This window comes from Excalfactoria chinensis, chromosome 1 (assembly GCF_039878825.1).
Source record: "Excalfactoria chinensis isolate bCotChi1 chromosome 1, bCotChi1.hap2, whole genome shotgun sequence".
In the NCBI taxonomy this organism is placed as follows: domain Eukaryota; kingdom Metazoa; phylum Chordata; class Aves; order Galliformes; family Phasianidae; genus Excalfactoria; species Excalfactoria chinensis.
This window is the reverse complement of record NC_092825.1, coordinates 5,753,114-5,779,394: the sequence shown is the minus strand read 5'-3', so window position 1 is coordinate 5,779,394 and position 26,281 is coordinate 5,753,114. Positions and strand designations below refer to the sequence as shown.

The window sequence follows — 26,281 nt, the reverse complement described above, 5'->3', positions numbered from 1 at the left end:
CCAGCCAACTGAGGGAGATGGCCAGCAAAAAGCTGCAGTCTGGACTTAAAAACTACTCAAGCTGTAGCTTTAGTTATAGACAAGAGAGTAAATTTTCCCCTTTGTCTGGCTACATGTATCCTTGCCTATATGGAATCACATTGTAGAGTCACTCTAGTGGAGTCTACAAGAGATCAGACTACCCTGATTTCTACAGTTAGGGGGCTTGGAACTAGATGATCTTAAAGGTGCCTTCAATCCAAACCATTAAATGATTCTATTATAAGAAATGGCTAAAAAGAAACAGGAGAGTTGGCCAACACATCTGGCAGAGGTCTAAGCAGCAACAATTTATGCATCTATAGGTGTTATTGATAGTTATAGCCAGTTGCTGCAAGCACTGTGTTCATATAATTCCTGTTTGGGTTTCTTACTTATTATTACAAACAATCTTCTAATTACCTATTGGCCCACTGCAAGTTACCTGTAAATGGAAGCATAACACAAATGACTCAATTTATGGCAAGGCACTTCTTCTGCACAGTTCCCTCTTGCTGACAATAGCAGCACTTGCCAAGGATTTTTAAAGGGGATTTCAAAGCAGTCTTGGAAAGAAGAATAGCCTGTTCTTCATCCTCAAATGAAAAAAAAAAAATAAAAATTGATGTGCAAAACAGTTGTGCTGTAAAAAAATTATTGTAATGACCACAACATTCATTAGGCCATATGGTTTGGAGGACATCAGAACTAATTAATTCTAAGTTTCAGTTTGGGGGGGGAAAAACCTATCCCTTTTAAAAGAAACATTTACATCTTGCAATATTCAAGAAGGTTTAAAAAAGATTTAACAAGCCAATTAAATATTTAATTTCAAAAACAATTTTTACCCAATCTAAAACTAAACAAAAATCCCATCTGGGGGAGTCTGGGCTACCTACCCTGCCCAAATCCATTGTTCACAGCTCTAACTTTAGGTTACTGTCTCTCTGAGTTTCCCCTGCAGATCACTTTTCAGTCTGGAAATTTTGTGTAAGTACGAAGAGAGAATCGACAACATGTGCAAAACTTTCAGGACATCCAAAATGTCAGAAGTCTTGGTCAGCATACACACTGCTCACATGCATTCATAAAAGTCAACACAACAATTTCATGCAACGTGTACAATCCCAATTCCAGACAAGAGTAGTAAATCCATTCCAGCCCAGGTGTGGAGGATGATATTCCAAATAGACACTTCCCAGGTGGAAATAGCTGTGCTTTAATGTGTTATATAGGGTCTGTGTAAGGCCTTTCAGGGAGAAAACGGAGTTGGTTGGAGCCATCAGCATTGCTCTTCATTTACTTAGTTTTAAAGCAAGCATTTATTTCTATTACTGATTCTCCTTTTGCAGGACATGTTGCATTAGAATCATTAAAAATGAGGTTTGCCTTCTGGTCAGGAGAGGCAGCGCCACCTCTCCTGGATGTGTTCCTGGGCACCCTGCTCTGGTTGTTCCTGTTTGAGCAGAGGTTGGATCAGATAGACTCAGAAATCCCCTCCAACCTCAGCCACGCTGTAGTTCTATGAAAGTCAATGGGGCATCAGCTCCTTCCACCAACTGCTAAACATGGAACAAAGAACTCCCAGGTTTCAACATAATAAGCAAGAAGTAATTTTCAGCAGATTGTACGCACTGACACAAAACAACATCCAAATCACATTTCAGTAGAAATACCAACTGAGATAAAGAGCAGGCATGTGTGCTAAAAGCCTATAAGCAGGATGCACATACACACACACACACACACACACAAACCAACTCAAAACTCCAAATGATAGCAGCTATTTTCAAGTGAATGTAGAGTTAATGCTTAATGATCGTAGATGCTACTTTTGTAGAGCAGAAGATCACAAAGGTTTCCTAATGAGCACAAACCAGGGATGAAATTCTCAAACCAGGGGTTTTCCAGGAAAACAGACAAAGTGATGCTAGTGAGGGTGTGTGCGGTTTTACTTTTTCTTTGCAAGAGTTTATCTGAAGATGGCCAACATCAAAGAAATGTCTGCTTCCTCTCAAAGCCAGGGAGAGATAATAGTTCTACCACCACCCTCAGAGGACTGAAAAAGATTGTATTAAGTTTCCAGAGATAACTGGGTATTTGGCAAGTGAACTGAAAAAGAGGAAAGCATAAAAATGGATCCTACCGAAATCATTTTTACTTTTGTCAGTATTATTTAACAGAAGAATTTACATAATTAATTATTTTTCTTTTGGTCCCTTTATCCACCTGATTCCACTTTACTGACTGACACACTGCAGCAGTCTCTCAGGTAAGATATAAAGATTTATAATACCAATAGAACTGTGCACAGTAAAAGACCTGAACCTCTCTGAGAAAGAAGAAGCTGCCATACCTGTCATGCTCTCAGACAAACAGGTGTAGTTCGTAGAAAGGACCCAATCCTACAAAGCCAGACTGGCATTAACTTACTTGACTAGTGGTAGTCCCAGCAATATGCTGCAAGTTCAGAAACATGAAAGTCAAGACAGTTTTCTCATGAGCAAATACAGAAAAATCACATAACCTGTATTTTCAAGCTGGCTGTTGATTCTGGTGTCCCAGTTTGAGGTACCTTTGGCCTAATTTCAGATGAGTTAATCACCTGCAGCTGTGCACCAAGACTATTAAATGTTTGCTCTCACCTGTGAGACCATGAAGTCACAAGAAAGAAATTTTAGAACAGTTTTTATATTACAGTGTTTGCTCAGCTCATACCTCATCAAACCAGCACATCAGCTCCCCAAACACTGATGAAATGAGGATCTACTTGGAGGTTTTCAAGAAGGTAGAGGTTGCACTGAGGGACATTGTTCAGTAGGCATGGTGGGGATGGGTTGATGGTAGGACTAGATGATCTTACTGCTCTTTTCCAACGACAATGATTCTATAATTCAACTTGGGCTGGTTTCATGTGATCCATATGGTGCTTAGTCATGCAGGACTCCTTTTCTCCACTCATCTTGGGACCCAGATGTCAGTATTCAGCAATGCTACTGAGCAATCTGTAGATATAATATACCCATATGCCTTTTAATGCTGTATCAGACCCTCTCTACTATCCCTCTCAACTTTCAGCTCCTGTAGGCTACCCATCTCCAGCACATCCAATCATCATGTGGCTGTTTCAGATACCTTATGACATCTCAAATGGCGCTGAATTCAGACAGCTACTCCCAATATTTATCAGTGCAGTGAATTCCACACAGCCTCTTTGTCGCCTTTAAAATTGTTGTGATTCCTAGTTAACAGCAGATTAATCTCAAAAAGAGTCATGGATTTATAGAATCATTAAGGTTGGAAAGACAAATAAGATAACCCAGTTGAATCATTAATCCACACCTGTAACTGCTCTATACTATGTTCCTTAATACCAAATCTATACATTTCTTGAATACCTGAAGAGACAGTGACTCCACCACGTCCCTGGGCAGCCTGTGCCAAAACCTCAACACTCCTTCTAAGTATTTTTTCCTAACATACAGCCTGAACCTCTCCTGGCACAGCTTAAAGCCATTACCTCTCATCCTATCTTGGTTTCTGCAGATTCTGTGGTGTGCAAGGTGAAGAAATAATGTGTCATTTCCCATATTTCTCTGAAATCATTTTGAAGGACCACTAAGTTTTACACATTTCACCTAAAAGCACACTCATTGGAGATAAAACCCAAATTCCATGCAAGAATATTTTCTTGTTCGAGGCCCAGTTCGTTTCCTTGGGTTATTCTTTCTGCTATAGTCCTCAGAGAAGCTAAAACTCTCCAAAGACACAATACAATGCATTTCTTCTGCATGTGTCAGAGCAAAGTTAGTATTCTGAGCTTTCAGAATTTATTTTTAAGGATTGCTTCATGAAGTGGGAACCTGTTAGTACGATGAGGGGTTTTTTTTAATGCATTTTAAAAGGCATTTCATGAAGGCTGGTGTTCCCTTATAGTGATTTTGATGCCATCAAGAAAAGTATTCATGGTTTCAACAGCATGCTAAGCTAAATATTTTTCTCCCCTCTCACTCTGCCAAGATACTTCTGTAGCAATGGTGTACAAAATGACTTAAAAGGGCTCTGGTTCATGCTGGTTGTGGTTCAGTGCTGAGTGGGTGCAGCCGTACCCTCTGTGACCCCCCACAGCTGCTTCTACAACACCATCCCTACGGCTCAGGCTGCAAGGTGAGCTCTGGTTCAAGGCTTCTATCTTACAAAGCTTTTTCAGCTGCTGATATGAGCTCAAAGTGGGATTACAAACCTGGTCCCTCCTTTTATTAAGAAATGTAGAGAAACACAGAGAACAGCTACTCAGGGGGCTCTTGGTTCTCCTACGAACCTTTCAGCAGTCCATACCTATCAGAAAAGCAATTAAGTGCTTAATATTTTGGCTCCTGCTGAAGTTCCTTTGATTTCACACTTCTAATAAGACCTCAGCATTTGTCTGGGGACGAGCATCCCTGGCAGTATGCATAAGCAAATTAATCATGCTGAGCAGGGTGAAGTTCTACCAAATGTTATAGTGAACTGTCACCTCAAATCTCTAAGGAGATATTCCCATCTAGAACTTCTCTACACTCTGTGAAAGAGATATCATTGCTGGTGCAGCAGTGGAACTGCTCTATAAAAAGTAAAAAAGCCGTACTAACACAATCTGAATATATCTTGCTCTGAGCAACCTTGGCCTAGCTGTAGGTGTCCCTGTTCATTGCAGGAGAGCTGGACTAGATGACTTCTAAAGGTCCCTTCCAACTCAAACAATTCTGTGATTCTCTGGTTCTATGAATGGAAAGACACGATTATTGGAACTTTAACTGAGGATGATACCAGTGGTTTGTTCACTCAATCCTTGTTCAATGCATTACTTAATAATACGTACTTTCTTGAGCATGGCTGCTCTCTTTCACATGGCTCAGCTGAGCATCCTTTTCCCACCGGGCTCCTTGCTTATAGCTGCTACAGGGTGAAGGCTGAGACCTACAGCTCTTCAGCTTCCTGAAAGCTTATGGGAAATCTGACAGGACATCTATCAGCTGGCACTGCTTTTCAAAGTGGAAAAAAACAGTGTTTAACCTTCCAACTATATAACTTTGCATAATAAAACTGTTCAGACTTGGAGATTTTTCTGATGAGTGCCAAAAGCTTTCCGATGGCAGGCTTCATCAGCAGATCTAAATCACACTGCTTAAATGAAAGCCTGCTTTCCAATTTATGCACTAACTCTACCTGCTCCTAGAACCAGAGAAAAAACTGAATGCGCTCTGCCTACAAAAAGGCTTTTCTATAGCAGTAATGCTGCGGTGACTGGAAATACAATTATACTCCTGCTGCATCTTGCAGGTACCAATTTTTCCCCCACAAAGACATGGAAATGAAGACATTACTCCAATTGCTTTAAAAGTTCTTTGAAGGTGTTCCAAAAAGCTTATGCCTTCAGGGTCACCATGGCTACATACCGTGTTGACTGCAGCAACTGAAGTGATTTTTCAAGAGGCACAACAATTGCTAGACAAGAAAAAGCATAATTAACAGATAACTAACAGATCTGTTATGATACCAACATATCTTCAATAGAAGACTACATTGTCTTATGGCTGAAGGACTCTTCAGAGCAGCACAAACCTTTATTTACTGCTTTGCAAATCCCATTCTGTTGGCAGCGTGGTGAGAAAACCACCCTCATTTTCTTTTTCTCCCATTTATAACCTGGCTTGCACACGAGGGGAAAATTGACTCACAACTTTACAGCTACTTCCAGTCATCTCCCTGATGTCTGTCTGACAGCAAATCTCTGCTGCAAAACCCATCAGCAGGCAAGATTTGGGAGCTAAGAGACATTTCTGGAATGTTTTGTGCCCTGCCAGAATTCCAGCACATTAAGAAATTACAGAAATCTCAGAAAATGACACACGTTTCAGCAGAGTTTTCTCTTTTGTCCCATTTCAGTGTTTTTGAAAAGGGGTTGTCAGTGTTATTTTTAGGAAAGGGAGCAGGTTCCTGCATGTCCAACAAAAAGCATCATCTGCAAAATGCCAGCATTGCAGCCCAGTTCCCAACACACTCAAATATAACTTAGGACAACGGGGGAGATTCATACCATATTACTATAACAAAAACAACACCTTGCATAGTACATTTTGAGAGATTCACACACCAAGCTTTAATCAGTTAGATCTCCAAGTGAGTTAAAATAGGTTGGTGACTGCTTGGCAGACTGAAAAACCAGGCCAGAAAGATACTGCAACTTTTCCAAGGACATAAAAAAGCCCAGTCTTACAGTCAGAAATGAAATCCAAGTCTCCTGAGTAATTACTGCTGGTTGGACTAGACAATCTTAGTGGTCTTTGCAACCTTAATGATTCTATGACTTTATGATTATCTTGTGCTCTTCCACCCAGTAAATGCCTTTACCTCTAGCCTGCATCGTCTCCAAAGCTCATGACTTTAAAAAAAAACAATTCTTGAAATTGGACCGTCTGTGGGTACCAACATGGTGGTATCAATATGGTGGGCCAACAAGGATGCTGAGCCTGAAAGAACAGGTTGGCAAAGTAAAATGAGAACCTGTGCTTTACCCTCAGGAGCTCTAGTACACATCCATAGCCAGGAAGAATCACATATTTAAGTCCTCTCTTAAATCATTCCCTAATGAATCATCATATTCATCATTGTGTAGGTGTGGTACATCGGGACATAGGACTAGAGGGGATGGTTTCAAGCTGCGGCAGGGGAGATTCAGGCTGGACATTAGAAAGTATAACTTCTCAGAAAGGGTGGTCAGGCACTGCAATGGACTGACCAGGGAGGTGATGGAATCACCGACCCTGGGGGTGTTCAAGGAAAGACTGGATGTTGTGTTGAGGGACATGGTTTAGTGGGAGCTGTTGGTAATAGGTGAGCGGTTTGACTAGATGATCTTTTAGGTCTTTTCCAACGTTGGTGATTCTATGGTTTAGAGGACAATATTGGTAGTGGCAGGTGGATGGCTAGACTAGATGATCTTAGAGGCCTTTTCCAATCTTAACAATTAATTCCATGATTTCATGATTTTCCTGCTTGCATCCTCAAGACTTTTAATCCTGTGTCTGCCTGATAATGCTTTTTCTGTTTCATATCAAAACACTCAGCCATCAACCTTACTGTTATAGTAAGTGATGTTTAAAGATGACTTAATTGTTCATTAGGCAGAGTTTTGTGTCAAGGCTTCAGTGTATAAAGTTTACTCCACATCCCTCAAGAGCAGCCAAATATAAACTCAAAGGCTGCTTTTTTCCCTTCCTGGGAGCTCTGACATGTTTATAGGTATACCAACAATAAATCAAGAGAAATCAGCATGGTTACAGGGCTCAGTTTTGCCCGAAACACCTTTTGGAATTGATTATATTTATCTAAATATTAAAATACATAGATATCTGGCCTTACAATGTTTAAACTGTACTTTCATTTATTTAAGGGGGGGGGAAATGGCATAGTACTGTGCTGAAAATCTAATTTGTCCTTACGGACTGCAATACACTTAAGTATTCAGCAAGAGCCATAGCAGAAACAGATGCCAGCAGATGGCATTATCCTGCACAAAAAATCAATTAAGGACATTTACAATATGTCAAAAGTGCAATTACAAAAACAAAGAGTAGACCTGTACATCTGTTTGTTAATGAAGCCATAAGTATCTGACGGTTAGCCAACAAACCACAAGATAAAGACTGAGGAGCTGCAGCAACACAAATAATACAGAAGGAAATACCGTACGTATTCAGATTCTTCAGCAGTCGTTGGAAAATACATGATGTTGAGCAGAAACTGAGTATCTAGATACTGGGAGTCCATATGTTATGTATAAAGATAGCAAAAATAGAAGCGTGTAAGAATTCTTCGGTATCACAGATTTTTTTTAAGGACTTCGATTTGCACAGAAATTGTAGTAAGGGGAATCATATGGTAATGATAAGTTAAGAAATACTCTTTTCTTCCATAACACGATCTTCTGATATATTTTAAAGGCTGCTGGGAACCTTGTCACCTTGCCTGAAGTAAAAGGAATAGCGTTTGCAATTCACTAAAAGCTGATAACAGCATCTCTGGTAAGAACTCGGTGACAGTGGTAGAGGTATAATGAGCCATGCAGCCAGATACATCAATAGCATCTTGTAAACACTATAGAACACATATGGACAAATGGAATTCCCAGAGCTATTTGTATGGGGAAAGAAATCTTACATCCTTAAGCTCCCTTTAGAAAAGATGAGAGCTGCAAAAAGTTTTCCATGAAGAAAAAATAATCTTTTTTGTGTCAGTTGCACAACACTTTGCTACCCAAGCTCACTGAAAGGCAAAGACTGCAGTAAGGGTTAAGACCAGAAAACGCCTACAGACCGGAGACTCAGATGATCTGAAAGAAGCCAGTTGCACTGAACACCCACTTAGCAGCAAAACACAGACTCAAGGAGTCACGAAGGAATTGAAGTTGGCAAGGACACCTGGGTCCATCTGGCCCAACCCCTTCTCAAGCAGGGACACCCAGAGCTGGGTGCCCAGGACCTCATCCAAGCAGCACCAAGAGGAGACTCCACAGCCTCTCTGGGCAATATAGACTCATAGCATCATTAAGGTTGGAGAAGACCTCTACAATCAACCAGTCCAACTGTCTAGATGCCATTAATATTGCCCACTACACCATGTCCCTCAGTACCACATCTGCACACTTCTTGAACGATGTTATATCACCTTGCTTCTCCCTTCCTCCTAATCTTTTCAATTCCGACAAAAGTGCTGTGCTGACAGTCCAGAAAGCATAATCCTTCATTTTATTAATGCTCTCCCAGCCTGGCTTCCCCCGCATTACCTTTCTACAGCACCGGAACACAGCCAGCACTCACAGCAGACACCCCATTCTGCTGCTGAGGATGGCATTTCATGTCCCAGTCCCTATTATCTGTTCTTAGTAGTGGGTTTCTGCAGATACTCGTGGCTACGAATAGAGATGGATCTGTCCCTGTTCCCATTCACTGCAACATGACGAAGGTCTGGTATTAAAATAGACTATCATATCTCAATTCAGTATACTACACTTCCTTAGCTCCTAGGGAACTCACACCAAATGTCTGCTGCTTTTGCTGCCAAACAAATAAAATATTCAAAAAGATTTACATTAAGCGTTAATAAGGGCTGAGAGCCAGGCTGCTTTAAGGACCGAGGAAAAATACAGCCTTAGCACTGAGCGAAAAGCATACTCACACTGTATACCAAAGCAATGCATCATTCATTTTTACCGTGGCCCAGACGACAGTATCATTAGGCTGGAGGTGAATAAGTGACAAATGATCTGGTGAACGTCACTGCGGACCGTGCAGGACTTCATCCCAGCACTCCTGAAAGCAGAAGACTGGGTAGGAATTGATAAGATAAAGGACATAAAGCTTGGAGAATGACTTTCCTGGGTAAAAAAAGAAAAACCAGCAAAAACAACCCACTGCGTATTTATATTCATCTGCTTTGTAAATTGATTTTGTCACGTTACCTTGTCAAACCATTGAATAAACCACATAATTGCTTAAGCTTCACTGATGGAGACGTGACAGATTATTCCAAGCATTGTGATTCTTTGTTCTCATATATCTCATTAAGAAATTATGATTCCATTTACAGCTCTTAAGTCAAATTCAGCAGCTGCTGACACATGGATTTGACCTGGCACCCAGCAATTGTTTATTGCTCTATTAGATATTGTTCCTGGTGAATTATCTCTCACAAACCATCTGAGATTGATGATTTTTTAACAACGTAAGACAGCAGAAAAATGCATCTGCATTCTTTGCTGATTTATAGCTTCTATGGAATGAAAAGGAAGTAAAACTTCTTGTACTTTGTATTTGTCCCCTATCTCTTTGCTTTCTTTTTGGAAGAGTCTTTTTAACACCTATCATTTCAATAAGTAAATTCGTATCACATCTGGGCTAGAAGGAGATGCAAACTGCCCCACAGGACAGACACATCTCCTTCCTGTTCCTGCCTGGAACTGCAACCTGCTTCTCTCCAGCAGTGTAGTTTCATATTGCCTTTTGAAACCTGTGTGTAAGGAGCATAAAATGCTGCTTTCCAGCTTGCTGCTGAGTAATATGGGCCTTTCTGGACTCCCAGTAGAAAACCTCCAAGCTGTGCACATCAAAGGCAAAATTTTACAGTCACTTCACGCTGCTACAAATGATTTAAGAGAATATCAGAAGCAAAACAGGCCTGGTGTGCTTTTGTGTGCTACCCCCTGACTTCAAGGGAATCTACTGGAAGAGCTAAACTGATGCACAGAGACCTCTAGGAAGACATTCTTCAAAGGAAAAGCTTGTTTTTAAATAGTGTTTTTACTATCAGCTTCCCTCCCTTCTATACTTTACACTTAGAGTTGAGGTACCAGAACTCCAAAGCCACTGTTGTGTCACCAGTGACATGGCTTAAATAATAGAGAAAAGGGAGTTGATTGCAGAAACTAATGCACCTGACATCATAATCACGCAATCATGGAATGGCTTAGGTTGGAGGGGACCTTAAAGCCCACCCAGTCCCAACCCCTGCTGTGGGCTGAGTGCTTCCCACCAGCACAGGCTGCCCAGGGCCCCATCCAACCTGGCCTTGAATATCTCCAGGGATGGGACACCCACAGTTTCCCTAGGCAGCAGTGCCAGTGTCTCATTGATCTCTGTATATAGACATTAGTGAGTTTCTAACCAACGTGACTTTGCCAGCCCTAACCGTGCTGTAGAGAGGACAGTGGTGCAGAGTGAGTTAAACATGGTCAACGATGCACCAACCAGGCCATCCACAGAGCTGAATGACATCAGAGATACACACCTGCTAAAACCATGTACAGCATTTGTTGGTTCATCCACGTGCTACAATCAAGTTTGCACCCAGAAAGCTCTAACAGACTCCAGATGCTACACACATAGAGAAATGAGAGTAGTGTGAAGGACGTATTCTCTAAACAAGACCTCAGCTATGCTGTCTTCCAGCTGTGCATCCCAGCTGTGTACACCTGTAGGATGTGACCATGGCACCAGGAAGGTACCATCACCCTCACTTCTTTCTTGGCTGTGCTCATGAGCTACATGAATGCTGGGACTCCAAGCAGTTCTTGTTATAAAAGCCTGGGCAAAGCAAGCATTACTTCTTCCAATATTTAAGATGACCTACTAGAAGAGCCTCAGAAGCGTCAAGAAGACACTCCACAAACAAATGCATTTAGAAACCAGCTAAAGCCAGTTTGTATCCAAGTAGAAACTTACCCTCATCTCTACAGATTCTTGTACTGAATTTACAGATGGGCTCCATCAGATATAAGCAGGCATGAGTCTTCTCCTGCCTTCACCTCAATGTAACCCCAACAAGAAGCACAATTCAGTCTGCAGATTAACCATGTTCCACAATGCTCTTAAACAGTTTGCACCAAACGGCACAGTTCATTTGCTGTGCATTTATTAATGAAGCCAAACAATATGATGTGCAGCAAGAAATCGGCACTGTCTATCACTATGTATCACTGCACATCACTACATAAATAGCATTTTAATATGTGTATGTATATCACTCTGTCTATCTGTATGTGTATAAAAGGCTCCAACACCTTCATCGTAACTACAATGTAGAGATGCAACAGCTGAAGCAGCTGGCAATGTTAGTGGTCCTTGATTGACAACAACGAAGCATCAGTCCCATATTACAAGCTACTCTCTATGAAGAACCTGCAGTCATTAATTTTTGCATTGGTGTAGCTCGTGAAGAAGCACATTCAGCTAGTTGTCTGTGAATGTCAATTAGGCTTAAAACTACCTCACTTTAGAAATATCTGTCTTGGCATTTACCCATAGCTGAACTCTCAATGCTATGCTTTCCCCTAAACTTCTCCCTTTTGGCTTTCCCCCAGTGCAGCTTCATTCGCGTGCAGAGCGACTATGCTCTCATATTCCTGATATTCTCCTTCAACAGTGTCATAAGGGCACCAGCTTGCTTTCTGAGTACAAACTGTCTCAGCTGTCACTCAGGAAGCCTGGCATCAATTGATTTTCTTTCAAATAAAATACAAGATTCATCACACATACACACACACCCAAAAAAAGAACCACCATTCAATAGCCTTGCATATAAAACCCCGATGGTTTTTTCAAGGTCCCTCTCTTAAGAAAGTAAGATTTATGTCTGTGATATAAATTACACTCATATGGCTTCTGCCAGGAAAATTAGGAAGTTAAATTACTTCAGATATACCTTAATGTACTAAGAGCACCAGTCTTCCTGCAGCAGAATCATAGAGTAACAGAATATACCAAGTCGGAAGAGACCCAAAGGATTATCAAGTCCAAATCCTAACAACCTGTATATCCTGAACACGCACGTTTTTAAGAACCTGTTGGGTTTAATTTCAACTCAATTCAGCTCCTTTTTTCAGCTCATTCTACATTTCCACCCTCCTAATCATACAGCATCCTGCTTGGGGAATAAAAAACAAAACGTAATCGGTAAGTTAAGCCTGTGGCACAACACAGCTCCTTTGTTCTGATGTTTGGGAAAATTTCCTCTCAGGAAGAGTGGTGAGGCATTGGCACAGGCTGCCCAGGGAGGGCACGGAGTCACTGGCACTGGGGGTGTTCAAGGAAAGGGCAGATGTGACACCGAGGGATGCAGTTTAGTGTGTATGGCGGGGATGGGTTGATGGCTAGGCTGGACGATATTAATGGCCTTTCCACCCTAATGATTCTATGATTTATTCCTCTTTTGCCCCAGTATCTGGGTAATTCAACCAGGCTATTTTATCCCATATATGTTTTTACCTAAGCATCATTCCATGGCTTGTCAAACAACTCAAGTAACGTGCTGCATGCTATTTGCTTCCCTATTTTCTCCCTGTAGGAAGTTGTACACATGCAGCACCCTTCTAGGATACCCCTTCACGTGCTCATTTTATTGTTCTTTTTTATATTTGAGAGCAGTCTGTGGGGAAGCTTGTTTGCTCTACAATTCAAGTTGCTGTGTAATTATGCTAGAAAAGGTCTATCAGAACACAGTGGTTTGGAATGAGAGGAGAAAGTGGTGGCTTCGCAGTCATCATCAGCCCATGGAAAAGATTGATGGTGTCAGATTTTCTGCTCAAATATACTGCCTCTTGAGCACCCTACAGCAGGAAATCCCTTTAAGGCAGAGGTGTGAGGCTCATGGTGATCCCAGAGCTTTAAATAGTCTTTTGGATATCTCAGGCCTCAGCTACAAAATGTCCTCAAGGAAAAAAGACGCAGCCTTTGTCTTTGTTTCAGGTACTCTTCAGTTTTCAGTATAAAAGTTTCCCTCTTTTGAACCCTTCCCCATCACAAAGGAAATGGCATGACCATAGAAATGAGTCTGGGTTTGGTGCCTGACTCCCTCCTGGGCCTGTAATGCATACAAGTGGCAAAAAAATGACTGAAAAAAAAATAATAATAGAATAATTAAGGTTAGAAAAGACCACTAGGATCATTTAGTCCAACCATCAACCCATCACCAACATGCCCAAGCAGCCTGTGGGAAATGCCACTGCCAAGAGCCAGCACACACACTGGAGTGATCTCATATTGCCCCCAAAACAGACAGGTCTTCTGCAGCTCTTTAAAATTCAGTTCCTCCACGCATCTGTGAAACAACACAGCAATAAAGTACCTGTGCATGTTCAGTGCCTGCTACAAACCTTGGCTAGCGAAAATTCATTATTTGTGATGGTCCTGGGTGATTCACAAGCAAAGCAATACATTGTGAAGAAGCTCTGCTGATAGAAGCCAAAAGAAGCAAGACAATCCATTGCGTAAGGCTGAGGTTAAGGCTCACATTCAGCTCCACGTCTTACAAGTGATGCAGTGCCTCATTGAAAGCAAAGTCATGTTAGCATTTTGTCTTATTTATTTGGATTTTAAGTTCTTCTGGATATGAGCCCTCTTTTACTCTTGTTTGTAGTATTTCTATCACAACTGAGTCTGACCTCTTTTGAGGCCAGTAGAAGTCATAGCAATAAAATATATGTATAGATATTTTTGAACCTTCATATTTTTCTTGTTAGTGTCTAAACCTAAAATATAGCCTGGCTTTTCAGTCTTTGCAAACCTGCCAAATCAAACATGAGTGGCTCCACTCACTTATGTTGTACTACCCCAAGAAACAGCCATGTATGTGACCCATCATGCAGCTGGCAGGAGCCAGAAGGCCACATTCCTCAAAAGCACGTTCCATCAAGTTTCAAATATACTCCTCAGCTAAAACACCAACGCTAAAGAGAAGCTTCACAGCATGGAATGGTACTGGGTCATCATCCAAAGTATGACACCTGCCGTGACTGAGAAAGCCTTAGAACCACAGAATCATTTGAGTTGGAAGGGGCCCTTAAAGGTCATCTGATCCAGCTCCCCTGCAATGAACAGGGACACTTAGAGCTAGATCAGGGCACTCAGAGCCCCATCCAACCTGACCTTAAATATCTCCGAGGGTGGGAGAACTTCCTTGGTTGGAAGCTCCAAGGAAAACCTGCAAACCTTCACACCTCCCTGCTGACAACAGGGGAGGCTAATCCTTCTTACATATGATGTAAGTAACTGGCTCTCCTCAAAAGAAACACAGAAACTAAGGACATCTCAGACCCCTCATTTTCTGTATCTCCTGACCTTGCTCCACTCCCATCATGTATGGGTGAGGTTCCTAGGGCTTGTGTTCTGACAACTGAGCATCCAAGGTTACTCCCAAACTTCTGGCACTGAGGCTTGAAAAACCTATCTTCAGATACCCAGCCCAAATCAGGGAGAGCATTACGCGTATAACCCATGGCAAACAGAAGGGGTGCAAATACAAAGGGTATGGGGGTATGGAGGCTGCTGTGCTTCACCCTCTTTCTGCTTATGGTAAATTCTCACCTTCATTTTCATCATTAAATGGGCCTTCCTTTTGTCCTTCCTGGAAGCCAGAATGAGACTGGAACTGTTGAGTGGAGCTCAAATTGGGAATGTATGACAACACAAATAAAAATGAAAAGAAACCCTCAATACAGCTGAGCTGCTTTCTCTCACTCACTTCTTCCCCCTTTGTGCCTTGAAAAAGGTACCACCATCCCTGTGCTTCTGTAGTCCATTAGTCCAAAGCTGCTGGTATTTTTGATTACAGTGTATGAAGGAAAAGGGAAGCCAAACCAGTGACCTGTTGTTACAGAGGATCTCCAGCCCTGTGCTCAGCTGCTCTGCACACACCAGAATTGAGAGAGTTTCTCTTAGCAAAGTCAGTGTTATAGATACACACGCACATATACATACATATACATACATACATATATATATATAAATAACAGCTTTTTAATTCAGCCAAGAAAAATCTGCCAGAAAGCATTATTTTAACCTCACACAATCTGTTTGGTGAGTAATTCTGGCACAAAACTCCACACACAGCTTTCAACATGAAAACATCAGCAAACGGACATGAGAAGTTTATTAACATTCTGTTATTTATGGTTTTCTTCTTAAAAAAAAATGATTGACACAACACTCTGCGGAAAATTATAGGAACCGCCAAGTCAGATAACACAGCAGCACATCAGCGCTGAGATTTGATAGAAAGGTTTTAGGGAACAGCATGATTGCTATAAAAGAGAAATATTCTGACTGCTGAGCTATTTGCCATTCCAGAACAGCCCAATCACACACATATGTTTGCAAATTATTGCTATTTTTCTTAATTATTATTTACAGAAAAGCACTGAAATGCAAGGTGCCTTCAATTCCAACCAAAATGACAGATTGCTGCCCCAAGGAACTTTTTCTCCCCATCTTTCATTCATTACCTGTTTACTAACAGCACCTCTTTAGTCCCAACTTGTTTTCGTGCTATCTGAAATGACTATAAAATTAGGTCCTATTAAGTTACCATGAATATAAACTGTGACTCACCACTTAAGTGAATGTCATTACTGGCAATAAGTTCAGAACCTATTATAGATGCTTGCTATTGTCAGGCAAACCAAAACAATACAACTTTATTCAGTATTAATTGCATCCTTCAATGCTTGAAAAGATTAAATAACTCCAACCAATATTCTGCACATAGTACACAGAAACACGTGCAAGGGGCAATGGAAATAATTGAGGTCAGACACAGAAGTAGTGAAAGAAAGAAGCAAAAAGGAAGGAAAAATGGGTAAGGAGATATTTCATCTCCTGTGTTAAAGCAGATGGAGGGTGAAGGAAGCAGACAAGCTCCTCCAGATGGTGGAGAAGAAGGCTCTCACACCCACTGTGTTGTGACTGTGTTGGGAAGAATAAACTCGGGATAAAGGATTACTATAGGATTCCATAGGCCTAGGTTCAGCCCATGTGCCCTGACAGGTCTCCAGTCCCTCTAAGTTTTGTTTCTTGCATGTTTAGGATGTCAGATGGCTCTATGGCCAGCAAAAGATACCAGTATCAATAACACAAAGGCTGCTCCAAAAGTAATGCCTCCTGTTTCATTATGTTGGCCAACGACATCAGAGCTGGATGTTGGTAGTCAGGCAGTAGAGTCTGAACCTTCTCAAATATACTCCATTACATTTTGCTGCCACGTGACAGATGGCAGAGAAGGCGTGTCACTGAATTCCTCTGTGCAGAAAAAATGGGACCCCCTATCATTCATTGATGGCTGCTGAACATTTATGGAGTGGATGTGAGCACAGCGAGGTAGTAGGTCTCTGCAGTGAGAACAGTGACTTGAATGGGAAGTCCAGATGGCCAAAGACAGCTGTGACACGGCAAAATGACAAGCGTCTCAATCAGCTCATCCTTGCAAATCAGCTAATAGTGGTGGCTGTGTTGAAAAATAGTGCTTTGCAGCTGAGAACTTGCTTTATCCAACAGCGTTGCCATGCTCTTTGCATCTGTTGTAGTCTCCATGGAAATAAATAGAGACATTACTTTCAGAGCAACCAATATATTAGACATGGGCCAGGCAAGGACCATGATGCTGTGCAAAAGCCAATAAAAGCCAAAAAAGCTCCAGCACTCGATTCTAACCCTACCCAAACAACACAGCAAACTGGGTGCCCCACAATAACATGTCTTCCTGAAAGCTATAAAGTATTTCAGAATCTTGGAAATGGACCCTTATGTTACTCTGCTGCCCCAATAAGCATCCACTACCCAAAACACACCCACAAAGCACCCTGGGAGAGTTGTCAGAAATCCCTTCTCACTGACGGCAGCAGACTTTTCTGCAGCCCTCTCCATCTGCCTTTAAATCAGTTGGCCATCTTGCTTTCCTTTTTCTCCCATTTCAATTTCAGCTGAGCGTTCAAACCTGCTATTTTCTGTAATGTTTAAAGAGACACCAACAATCTACATCACAAAATACTACAATTCACACTGCAAATAGCGGGACTAGTAATTTTTATGCTTCTGGGAGCACTGGATAGTAAAACTATATCACATGATAGCAGTGACAATTCCTTAGGTTAAAACAAATATGCCAGCCCACAGGAGCCATCTCAGTATTTTCTGCTTCCTCTACGAAATAAAATATCCTATCTGTCCCACAGTGTTCAGTTAAACATTCAGACCTGGATCCCAGCTATTGTTCCTCCTGGAGATGTGACCCATTTCTTAGCAGTCGTTACCATGAACTCCATGAGCAGTTGTTGGTAAGATTTGCAGATTTACAGATTTGAAGGGACCACGAAACATCCTCCTCTGTACCATCTTGGGCAAGAGGCTGAGAGCTCTCAGATGACAAAAGGATTTCTCCTAGCAACTCATCCTGGAGGAGATGAGAGCCACTTGCCTTCGTAGTTGCATGAATCAGAGAATCATTAAGTTTGGATAAGATCACTACAATCATCCAGTCCAGCCATCAATTCATCCCCCACCATGCCTAATCGCCACATCCCTCTGTGCCACATCCACTCTTCTTTTTAACACCTTCAGGGACAGTGACCCCACCACCTCCCTGGGCAACCACTTCTTCTTAGAAGAAATTGTTCTTAATGTCCATCCTGAATCTCTCCTGGTGCAATTTGAGGTCATTACCTCTCATCCTATTGCTGTTACCCGAGAGCAGAAGCTGACTCCCACCTCACCACAACCTCCTTGCAGGAAGTTGTAGAGAACATAAGGTCTCCCCCAAATCTCCTCTTCTCCAGATGAACAATCCCAGCTCTCTCACCCCCTTTGAGACTCTGTATTTTCTCCCCTTAAGACATTTTTCACTGTGAAACATTTTCTTAATGTAGTTAAAAACTAGGAAAATACTGAACTGAGAAAACAATGAAACAGTCACTGCTGCCACTCCAGGGTGTCATAAAAAAGAGGCAGAAGTCGCTCGTAATGTCAGCACAGACATGGAAATCAGACAAACACTCTTCCATCTTCACAGGGGGTATAGAGACAAAGCACAAATAGCAAGATGTTTAAATCCTGATAATCTCCAAAATCAAAAAAGAAAAACAATTGGGTAACTTGCATGATGCCTGAAGTTAAAGAGCTAAGCAGTGATGATTTGTTGTATTGAACACACTGACATTAATTATGATAATTGGTATTTTTGATATTTAGCTGATAAGATGGGAAGATCCTAGAATCATAGAACCATAGCATGGCTTGTGTTGGACCTCACAGATCAGTTACAACCCCCTGCAATGGGTAGGGTTTCCAACTTCTAGATCAAGCACTAGGATCTTTGAATAGACACAACCAGACCTTGAGCCTAAGGGTATTCTCAGCATCTCCCTTCTACACAACAACTCTAATACATGGAGAACCTCTACCACCAGGACTGCAGAGCTGAATGGCTGGCCTGAGTTAGGAACAAAGGATACATATCACCTCCAATGTCCTTGTTCTCTATGAAGCTCTGAGCATGCAAAGCAGATGGGACCATGAGGCAGACCTGCTCATGGAAGCCTATGTGTCAGTGTGGGACTATGTGGGGAAAACATGATGCAGGATGTGAGGGAACAAAATTTAAGAAGACTGAGCACGATTGCTTGTGACAGAGCATGTGTGAATGAGAAGAAATAGATGTGAGGGCAGGACTGAACAACTGTGCTTCACATCAGGAACAAGCACCTATGGATGCATGTAAGAGACACGAGAGCATCAGGAGTTCAGCAGGTGATGTAAGAATACGGAACCGACTCAAGACAGTGAGACCTGAATAGTAGAGATAACAGTAGAGCCTCTGAAAAAACACAACAAAACCAAAAAACAGAACCACCTACAGTTTTCTCTGAACTATGCTTTAGAAAAGTACTGAAGACATCATCACAGCGTGCTTGTCTTCCCACCCACCTATTACTACCTTATGACTCTATCCATGCAGCTCCCTATGTTATCATTACTGAGCTGTAAGGACTTCACTGTAGTATACTCATGGACAACACCAGCATTTCCACAGTTACTAAAGCAGAGCCTTCCTAAGCAAGATAACTTCATCGTTACTCCAATGTCACTAAGCCCTGGTGACATATATTAGAAAAGTGAGGTCAATCCGGTTAGATGGACTAAACGATCAGCTGACGGATAACAGTAATACTACTTCTCAAAATGTCAATATCTTACTTTTGAAATGCCTTGCATACAATGTCAGTTCAACACAGAGAGAAAACAGTATTTCAGTGACCATTCATCTTCTTATCAGATTCCCGCTCTTGTGAAACTTGGAATCTCCTAAGGGCCAGGGCAGCAATCCCGCTCTCCAGGCAGGCCTGGGAACTGAGCTGAGCTACAGCAGGTGAAACTGTTGACATTTAAGAAGAATTTCCTGTACAGACTGCAGAGTGGAACCATATTTTATGAGCATATCATCCACGTGTTTCTTCTGTTACATTTTCACGCATAATACTGCCAATGTAGTTCATTGGCATTCTGATACCCAAGAGATGAGAATCATAAATGCACATCTACTGTTTCTCAACCTTCCCACCTTTATTTTTCTGCTTCCTGCCTCTTTTTAGTTCCACCTCTGCTTGCTTTGCCCCTCCTCACTCTTTTTTCTAATGTCTATCTTAATAGAATCATTGAATCATCAAGGACAATACCACTAGGACCATCCAAGCCCAACCATCAACCCATCCCCACCATACCCACTAACCACGTCCCTCTGTGCCCCACAGTCCCTTTGAGGTGACAAAACCTTTTCCTCCATCTCCTACTCCTACTTCCACCAAGGAAGCTGAAGTGTACCTGCAAAAGTCTCTTCCCATTTCCCAAGGGAAAATAAAACAAAGCTGTGCTTACGGGGGGCTGCACAGCCCTGGGGTTGGGTACCACCTGAGCCGATAACGTCTTCAGGAAACCCCTACGGCCATCAGCACTGGGCAAAGCAAGTAGCCCAGACCTCAGCCACTGAAATAAATGATTCTTCAGCTGCAAAAGGCCTCTTTCCTACACCCAGAGATGATGTTCAGTTTGGGATGCCTATTTCAGTAGCAATATGGACAGACGTGATCTACAGGGACATGTAAATAATTGATGCCTGCCATAATTCCACTCTAGAAGAGAACTGGGTATTCATTAGAGGTTCCTTGAAGCACAAATGATTTCATGATTAAGCAAGTTAAGATCTTTTTTAATAATTACAGCAGTCTTATCTCTCCTCATGCTGAAGATCTGAAGAAAACCTTTTATACAAAGGAAAGGCTCCATTCAGAGAACAAACCGTTATCAGAGTACACACACAGATTAAACGCTCACATATCAATGCTCTTGACATAAAACATTTTTAAAGTTTCTCTTTCACTTTTTTGCCCCAGTTTGGGCGGCTTGGTTCTCTTTTTACTGTCACTAATTTCATCTCACTGAGTTCCAACTGCTGCACGGGTTCCAGGAAAAAGGGCTGCTTTGTTGCTCCGGCATTCCAAGATGGAAGGAGGCAGAGTGATGCCCAACACAGCACTGACACCAATCTGATGCCCCTCACTGAGCCTCCAGCTCCTCGCCCCCAAGCCCCATCCGTGCTACACTAAAACCTATTAAATGATGGATCGACCACAGCATGTCCGACACGGTTCAGCATCACTGTGCAGAAGGGAGAAAGGCAGATTTTATCCCTGCTGCTAAGTAATGCCAGAGGAAAGCGTCTGAATTCAGATGCTCTAAAGGTATTTAGACTTTAGCTTAATTCCTACTTTTCTTTTTTTTTTCCCCTACCAATAAATCCATGTTTGTCCTATCGTTTGAGCTCCCGTGTATCCATTGCTGGAGTCAATGAGCACAGCTCCATTGGCTTCAGTGGAGACTGAAGTCCTATAATGATTTGCACAGGAATGGCCTAATTTTTTTAACAGGCTTCCCAGCCTGGTAAGTGGCAGCAGCACAGGGAAGAGCCACACGTGCTGCACAGGGGAACACAGAACCACCACCCACTTTCAGACCCCCAGCTGCTCTCTGCAGCTTGGGAAGCAAAGCCAGAAGGCGACCGATGTGTGGGCTGCAAAGTGCACATACACTCAGAATTAACATGCCCACGACACAGAAAAGAGCAGCTCCGTTTTCTTTATACAGGACCAGTTATTTGGATTCTCTGAAACTTTCTAGGCAGGTTGCTCAATTTAAAGAACAACAAATCAAAGAAGTCCTATCGTGAGGGATGAGGGCCTTGCTGACCAAGCTTTGATGCTGAGATGGTGTTTAATAGCAGGAGGCACTCAATGGCTGTGGTTACTGTATCACATTTGCAACAGCCATCCCAACAGGCACAGCTATGAACTGGAATCACCTGTACCACCCTCGGGACCTACAACTGCTCCTATACTTACAGTGGGATTTGGACCAAGTCCACAGTATTAACTGCTTCTAGACCTCTTTAGCGGCACAAGTCAGCCCTGATTGATGGCTTTTTTTATACCTCAAGTAGGAAAATAACATGATGTTGTATAATGGAAAGTGTAGAAAACTGTCCTGTCACAGAATCATAGAACAGCTTGGGTTGGAAGGGACCTCAAATCCCCCTCCAGCCCCAACCCCCTGCCATGAGCTGGGTGCTCCCCACCAGCTCAGGCTGCCCAGGGCCCATCCAACCCAGCCTTGAGCACCTCCAGGGATGTGGCACCCACAGCTTCTCTGGCAAACGAATGAATTTCCCAGCTCTAAGAGCTTCCTCCTCCAAGCCCTTTTGCTCCATAAGGGAACCACACACCAGAGGTGACGCGCAGGGACACATCTCTCGCAGCACAAAATTCTGACAGCAAAACTCAATGAAAGTGACAAGAACATCCCACAGCACTCAGCCCTTGCACTGCATTCCGCATCTTCAAAGCTCTGGACAGACATTCGTGCCATTGGCTAAGGCAGCATTTTGCCAAGCTCTACACTATGTGATCATCACAGTGCAGCTGGGTGGCCCACATCCACACCAAGCGAGCAGCCTGGTTCTCACCTGCAGATCGTTGGAGGTAATCAGTGAGCCCAGGAACCAGAAATACTGTTTGTAGAGAGCCCTCCCTTGGAAGCAGAAAGAAACTAAACTATTTTCAGCTGAAACTTCAGCTGTGCTTTGGAAGTGGCATGAAGGGTACAGAGTGTAGAGTCACTCAAAGTTGCCATGAAAGTCATTGGGGCACAGACACAAACAGCACTCCCCACACAACAGAACTTTAATGGCCAGTACAACACTCGGCAAGCAAAAACACAACAAAAAGAAAACTCCACTCAGCCAAAAAAGCAGCATCCTGCACCCTGCTCCCATCCACCATCTGCGCATGTTTATTCTGAGCCTTCGGAGGAAAAAAAAAAACACAACAAAAACAACTCAAGCGTTTTTCTAATCTTTCTGCCCCGCCGCTATAAATAACAGGAATAAACCCCAACAACAGTTCAGCGTCGCAGCGAAACGCATCCAATCCACTCCGATTATTTCTGCCCGTCCGCCGGCGAATAGAAGCGGCCATCGGCGCCAGGGCGCAGCGTGCGAGTCAGAGCGCGTTTATTTACACCTCCTCATTCTATCAATATTTCAAACCACGGCTTTTCTCTTTTCCTTTTTCCCTTCTTCTTTTTTCCCTCCCCTTCTTTTTTCTTTCTTTCGTTTCTTTGCCCTTTTTTCCCCCCCTTTTTTTTCCCCTGCCCCGTTGCCATCCTTCCACTCCGCCGCCCAACGCACGGCTCTGCTTCTCCCCGCGTTTCCATCCCACCCCGACTCCCCACCCGTGCCGAGATGCTCGCAGCGCTCACCCGCGCCGATCCCGCTGCGCACCCCGCGCAAATCCCGCACCGCGCAGCCCCAATTCTCCCCGCGCATCCCCGCCACTTACGTCCCCAGCGTCTCCTTGAACTCGAAGATCTTCTTGATGTCCTCCGCCTGCTTCTTCCAAGAGCCGCCGCCGTCTCCGTTCTCCCGGGCCATGGCCGCTCCACGCAACCCCGCGGATGCCCGCCGGCTCCGCGCCGCCGTGCGGCTTTTGCTTTCTCTTCTACCTCGGCGGCAGCTGCTGCTGTTTCTTTTCTTTCTTTCTTTTTTTTTTCTCTTTTCCTCCTCCTCCTCCTCACACTTCCTGCCCTCCGCCGCTTTTATTTCCTCCGCGCTCGGGCACGCTCCTCGAGTGCCACTTTTCCTGGGCTATTTCGTCCCAACTTTCTCTGCCTTCCCTCCCTGTCCCCTCCTCCGTGTCCTCAGCTCTCGTCCACGTCCCCCCCCCACTTCCTTCCGCACCCTCGAGCGCAGCGCTCTTCGGGGTCACTTTTGTCCTCACCGACAGGGACACCCCGGGGGGAAAAATCCTTTTTTTTTCCCCCCCCTTTTTTTTTTTTCTTCTTTTCCCTTCCTTTCTTTTTGTCTTTTTCCTTTTCCCCCTTCCTTTCTCTTTTTATCTTTTTTTTTTTTAATCTTTTTTTTCTTTTTTTTTTTTTTTCTCTTTATAGGATCATCGATTCTCTCCCCTCACCCGCACGGATTCCCCCCCCCCTCGCCCCCCGTGGGACGCTCAGAGCCCTCCGGGTGCGGTGCGGTGCGGCCCCGGCGGCAGCGGCTGTGCGCGGTTGTTATGGCAATGGGAGGAGGAGGAGGAGGAGGAGGAGAAGAAGAAGGAGGACGAGGAGGAGGAGGCAGCCCCGCCGCCGCTGTGCTGCCTGGCGCTGCCCCTCCTGACTGAATGACTGAAGATAATTCGCATTGCACCAAAACCGCTCACGTCAAACGGGAGGGGAGGGAAAGCCAAGGGGGAAAAAAAAAATTAAAAGGGAAAGCAGGGGAAAAAAAAAGAAGCCTCACGCTGTGCGGTGCGGTCGGGCGCTGCGCGGTTGGTGGTGCCCACCCTGCCCCGTAAAAGTGAGGGCGCAAAAGGGGCGCAGCGCCCACATTGCGCGGAGCGACGCGGGGCTGCGGGCCGGGATCCCCCGGCGTGACAGCGCAGAAATCTCCGCTCAGAGGAAACGGCCGAGGGATGCGCACAGCGCGCATCGCAGGGCGCTGCTGGTGGTGGGTAAGGAACCAAAAAGTGCATTTCTTCCCCCTGACTGGGAGCTGAAGGCGAGGTCTTTGCTGGCGGCAGGTGCAGGAGAGTCAGAAACCTCAAACTCTGATCATCGAATGAGGCACGTGAAAATGAATTCTAACAAGGCTCAATAACACGGGCTTACAAAAAGATACGAACGCGCACAAAATTACTTCAAATACATTCTTGGATCCCTAAAATCCAACTTTGGAAGCCGATTTTCCTAGTTCATATGAAGAATTTACAAGCTTCCCCTGGATCTGTGCCCCTCCCCGTGCCAATGGGACTTGCGGTGGCTGTGGGAAGGCATAAAAGTGGGAAAAGCGCTTAGCAGGTTGGGGTGTCCGGGCAATGCTACCCTCTGCTGGGCAGAACCAGGCGTGTGCCAGCTCCTGTATTTCTTAGTGCGCTCTTTTAATTCAATTGCTATCACATCGGCAGCCTAAAACTTTTGGGGTTCCCCACAGCGGATGCCTACGTGTTGTGCTTTAGGCAGATGAGACTTTCCTTCTGCTCCTGACATCCCCTGCCTTTTCCTGTCTGTAGGGATTCCCTGCCTTGTGTGCTCCTTCCTTCCATGCAGTCATGTCACCAGCAGTTCCCAAACTGGTCATAGAAGCATAGAACTACAGAATCATTATGGTTGGAAAAGACCACTGAGATCATCCAGAGCGACCACCAACCCACCCCCACCATGCCCACTAACCATGGCCCTCAGTGCCACATCTACGCATTTCTGTAACACCTCCAGGGGCAGTGACTCCACCACCTCCCTGGGCAGCCTGTGCCAATGCCTCACCACTCTTTCTTCCTAATATCCAGCCTGGTGCAATTTGAGTCCATTCCTTCTCATCCTATCACAGTTGACTGGGAGAAGAGGCTGACTCCCACCTCATCACAACCTCCATTCAGGCAATTGCAGAGAGGGATAAGGTCTCCCCTGAGCCTCCTCTTACCCAGATGAACAATCCCAGCTCCTTCAGCCACTCCTCTTAAGACTCATACTCCAGACCCCTCACAGCTTCACTGCTCTGCTCAATAAGGATATTAAACAGGTCCCAATACTGACTCCTGGTGCACACCTGCAAGTTGATATATTGAGAAACGAGACACGTCATTGACCCAAAAAGATGCAGCCAACACCAGTAGGAGATTTTTCCTTCAACCCACGTGGTGTTTCCCATCTTTTTTGCAAGCAAATAAATCACTGCTTGTCAGAAGTGCCATGCAGTGATGTAGGTTGAGTTTTGCTTGAATGGCGCTGCTGACTATAACCTCCTGTCTTCAGGAGATAATGGAGAGAATCTGAGGCCACAGAGGGCAAGTGCAATCATCTGCCCTGATCTGCAGCTTGACCGAGGCCAAAGAACTCCATCAGAACAGAGGACTGGTACCATAATTTACACTGGAGACAAGCCATCCACTGCTGCTACTTCTGAAGTTGGCTTGGTCCGCTCCGCATCACGCTGAAATCTTACCACACAGACAGCATTGTTCGCTTTGCTTTTCAGCAGACAAAAGTTTGGCTTAAAATTACTCCAATTCCTGCCCACACTTCAATCCCTAAGCATAAGGGCCATGTCAGCCTGCAAATCCTCTCCCGATTTAGCCCGCACCTTTGACATCGTGTGAATGTGCTCTTTTTTTGTGTGCATGATAAAACCACTCATATTCGAAATAACTGATAATGTATAAATTCCTGGAGCTGTTATGGCTTTAATGAGGAGTGTACGAGATGCCGCCACCAGGCAGGGAGCACTGCTCAATAGGACCATAACGGCCCCTTAGAGTCAGCACGGTGTCAGGCTGGATTTAGGGAGTCTGTAATCTCAC

At 43.8% G+C, this 26,281-nt stretch overlaps 1 protein-coding gene across 1 annotated transcript in view; it reads right to left on the bottom strand.

Moving 5' to 3' along the window:
- Positions 1-23,768, bottom strand: part of CAMK1D (calcium/calmodulin dependent protein kinase ID) — a 213,770-nt gene extending 190,002 nt beyond the window's left edge. Inside the window, exon 1 of the mRNA XM_072328983.1 lies at positions 23,270-23,768. Within this exon, the coding sequence (XP_072185084.1) occupies positions 23,270-23,361 (92 nt within the window). The 5' untranslated portion in view covers positions 23,362-23,768. The remainder of the gene's footprint in view (positions 1-23,269) is intronic.
- Between the last annotated feature and the right edge of the window lie 2,513 nt (positions 23,769-26,281).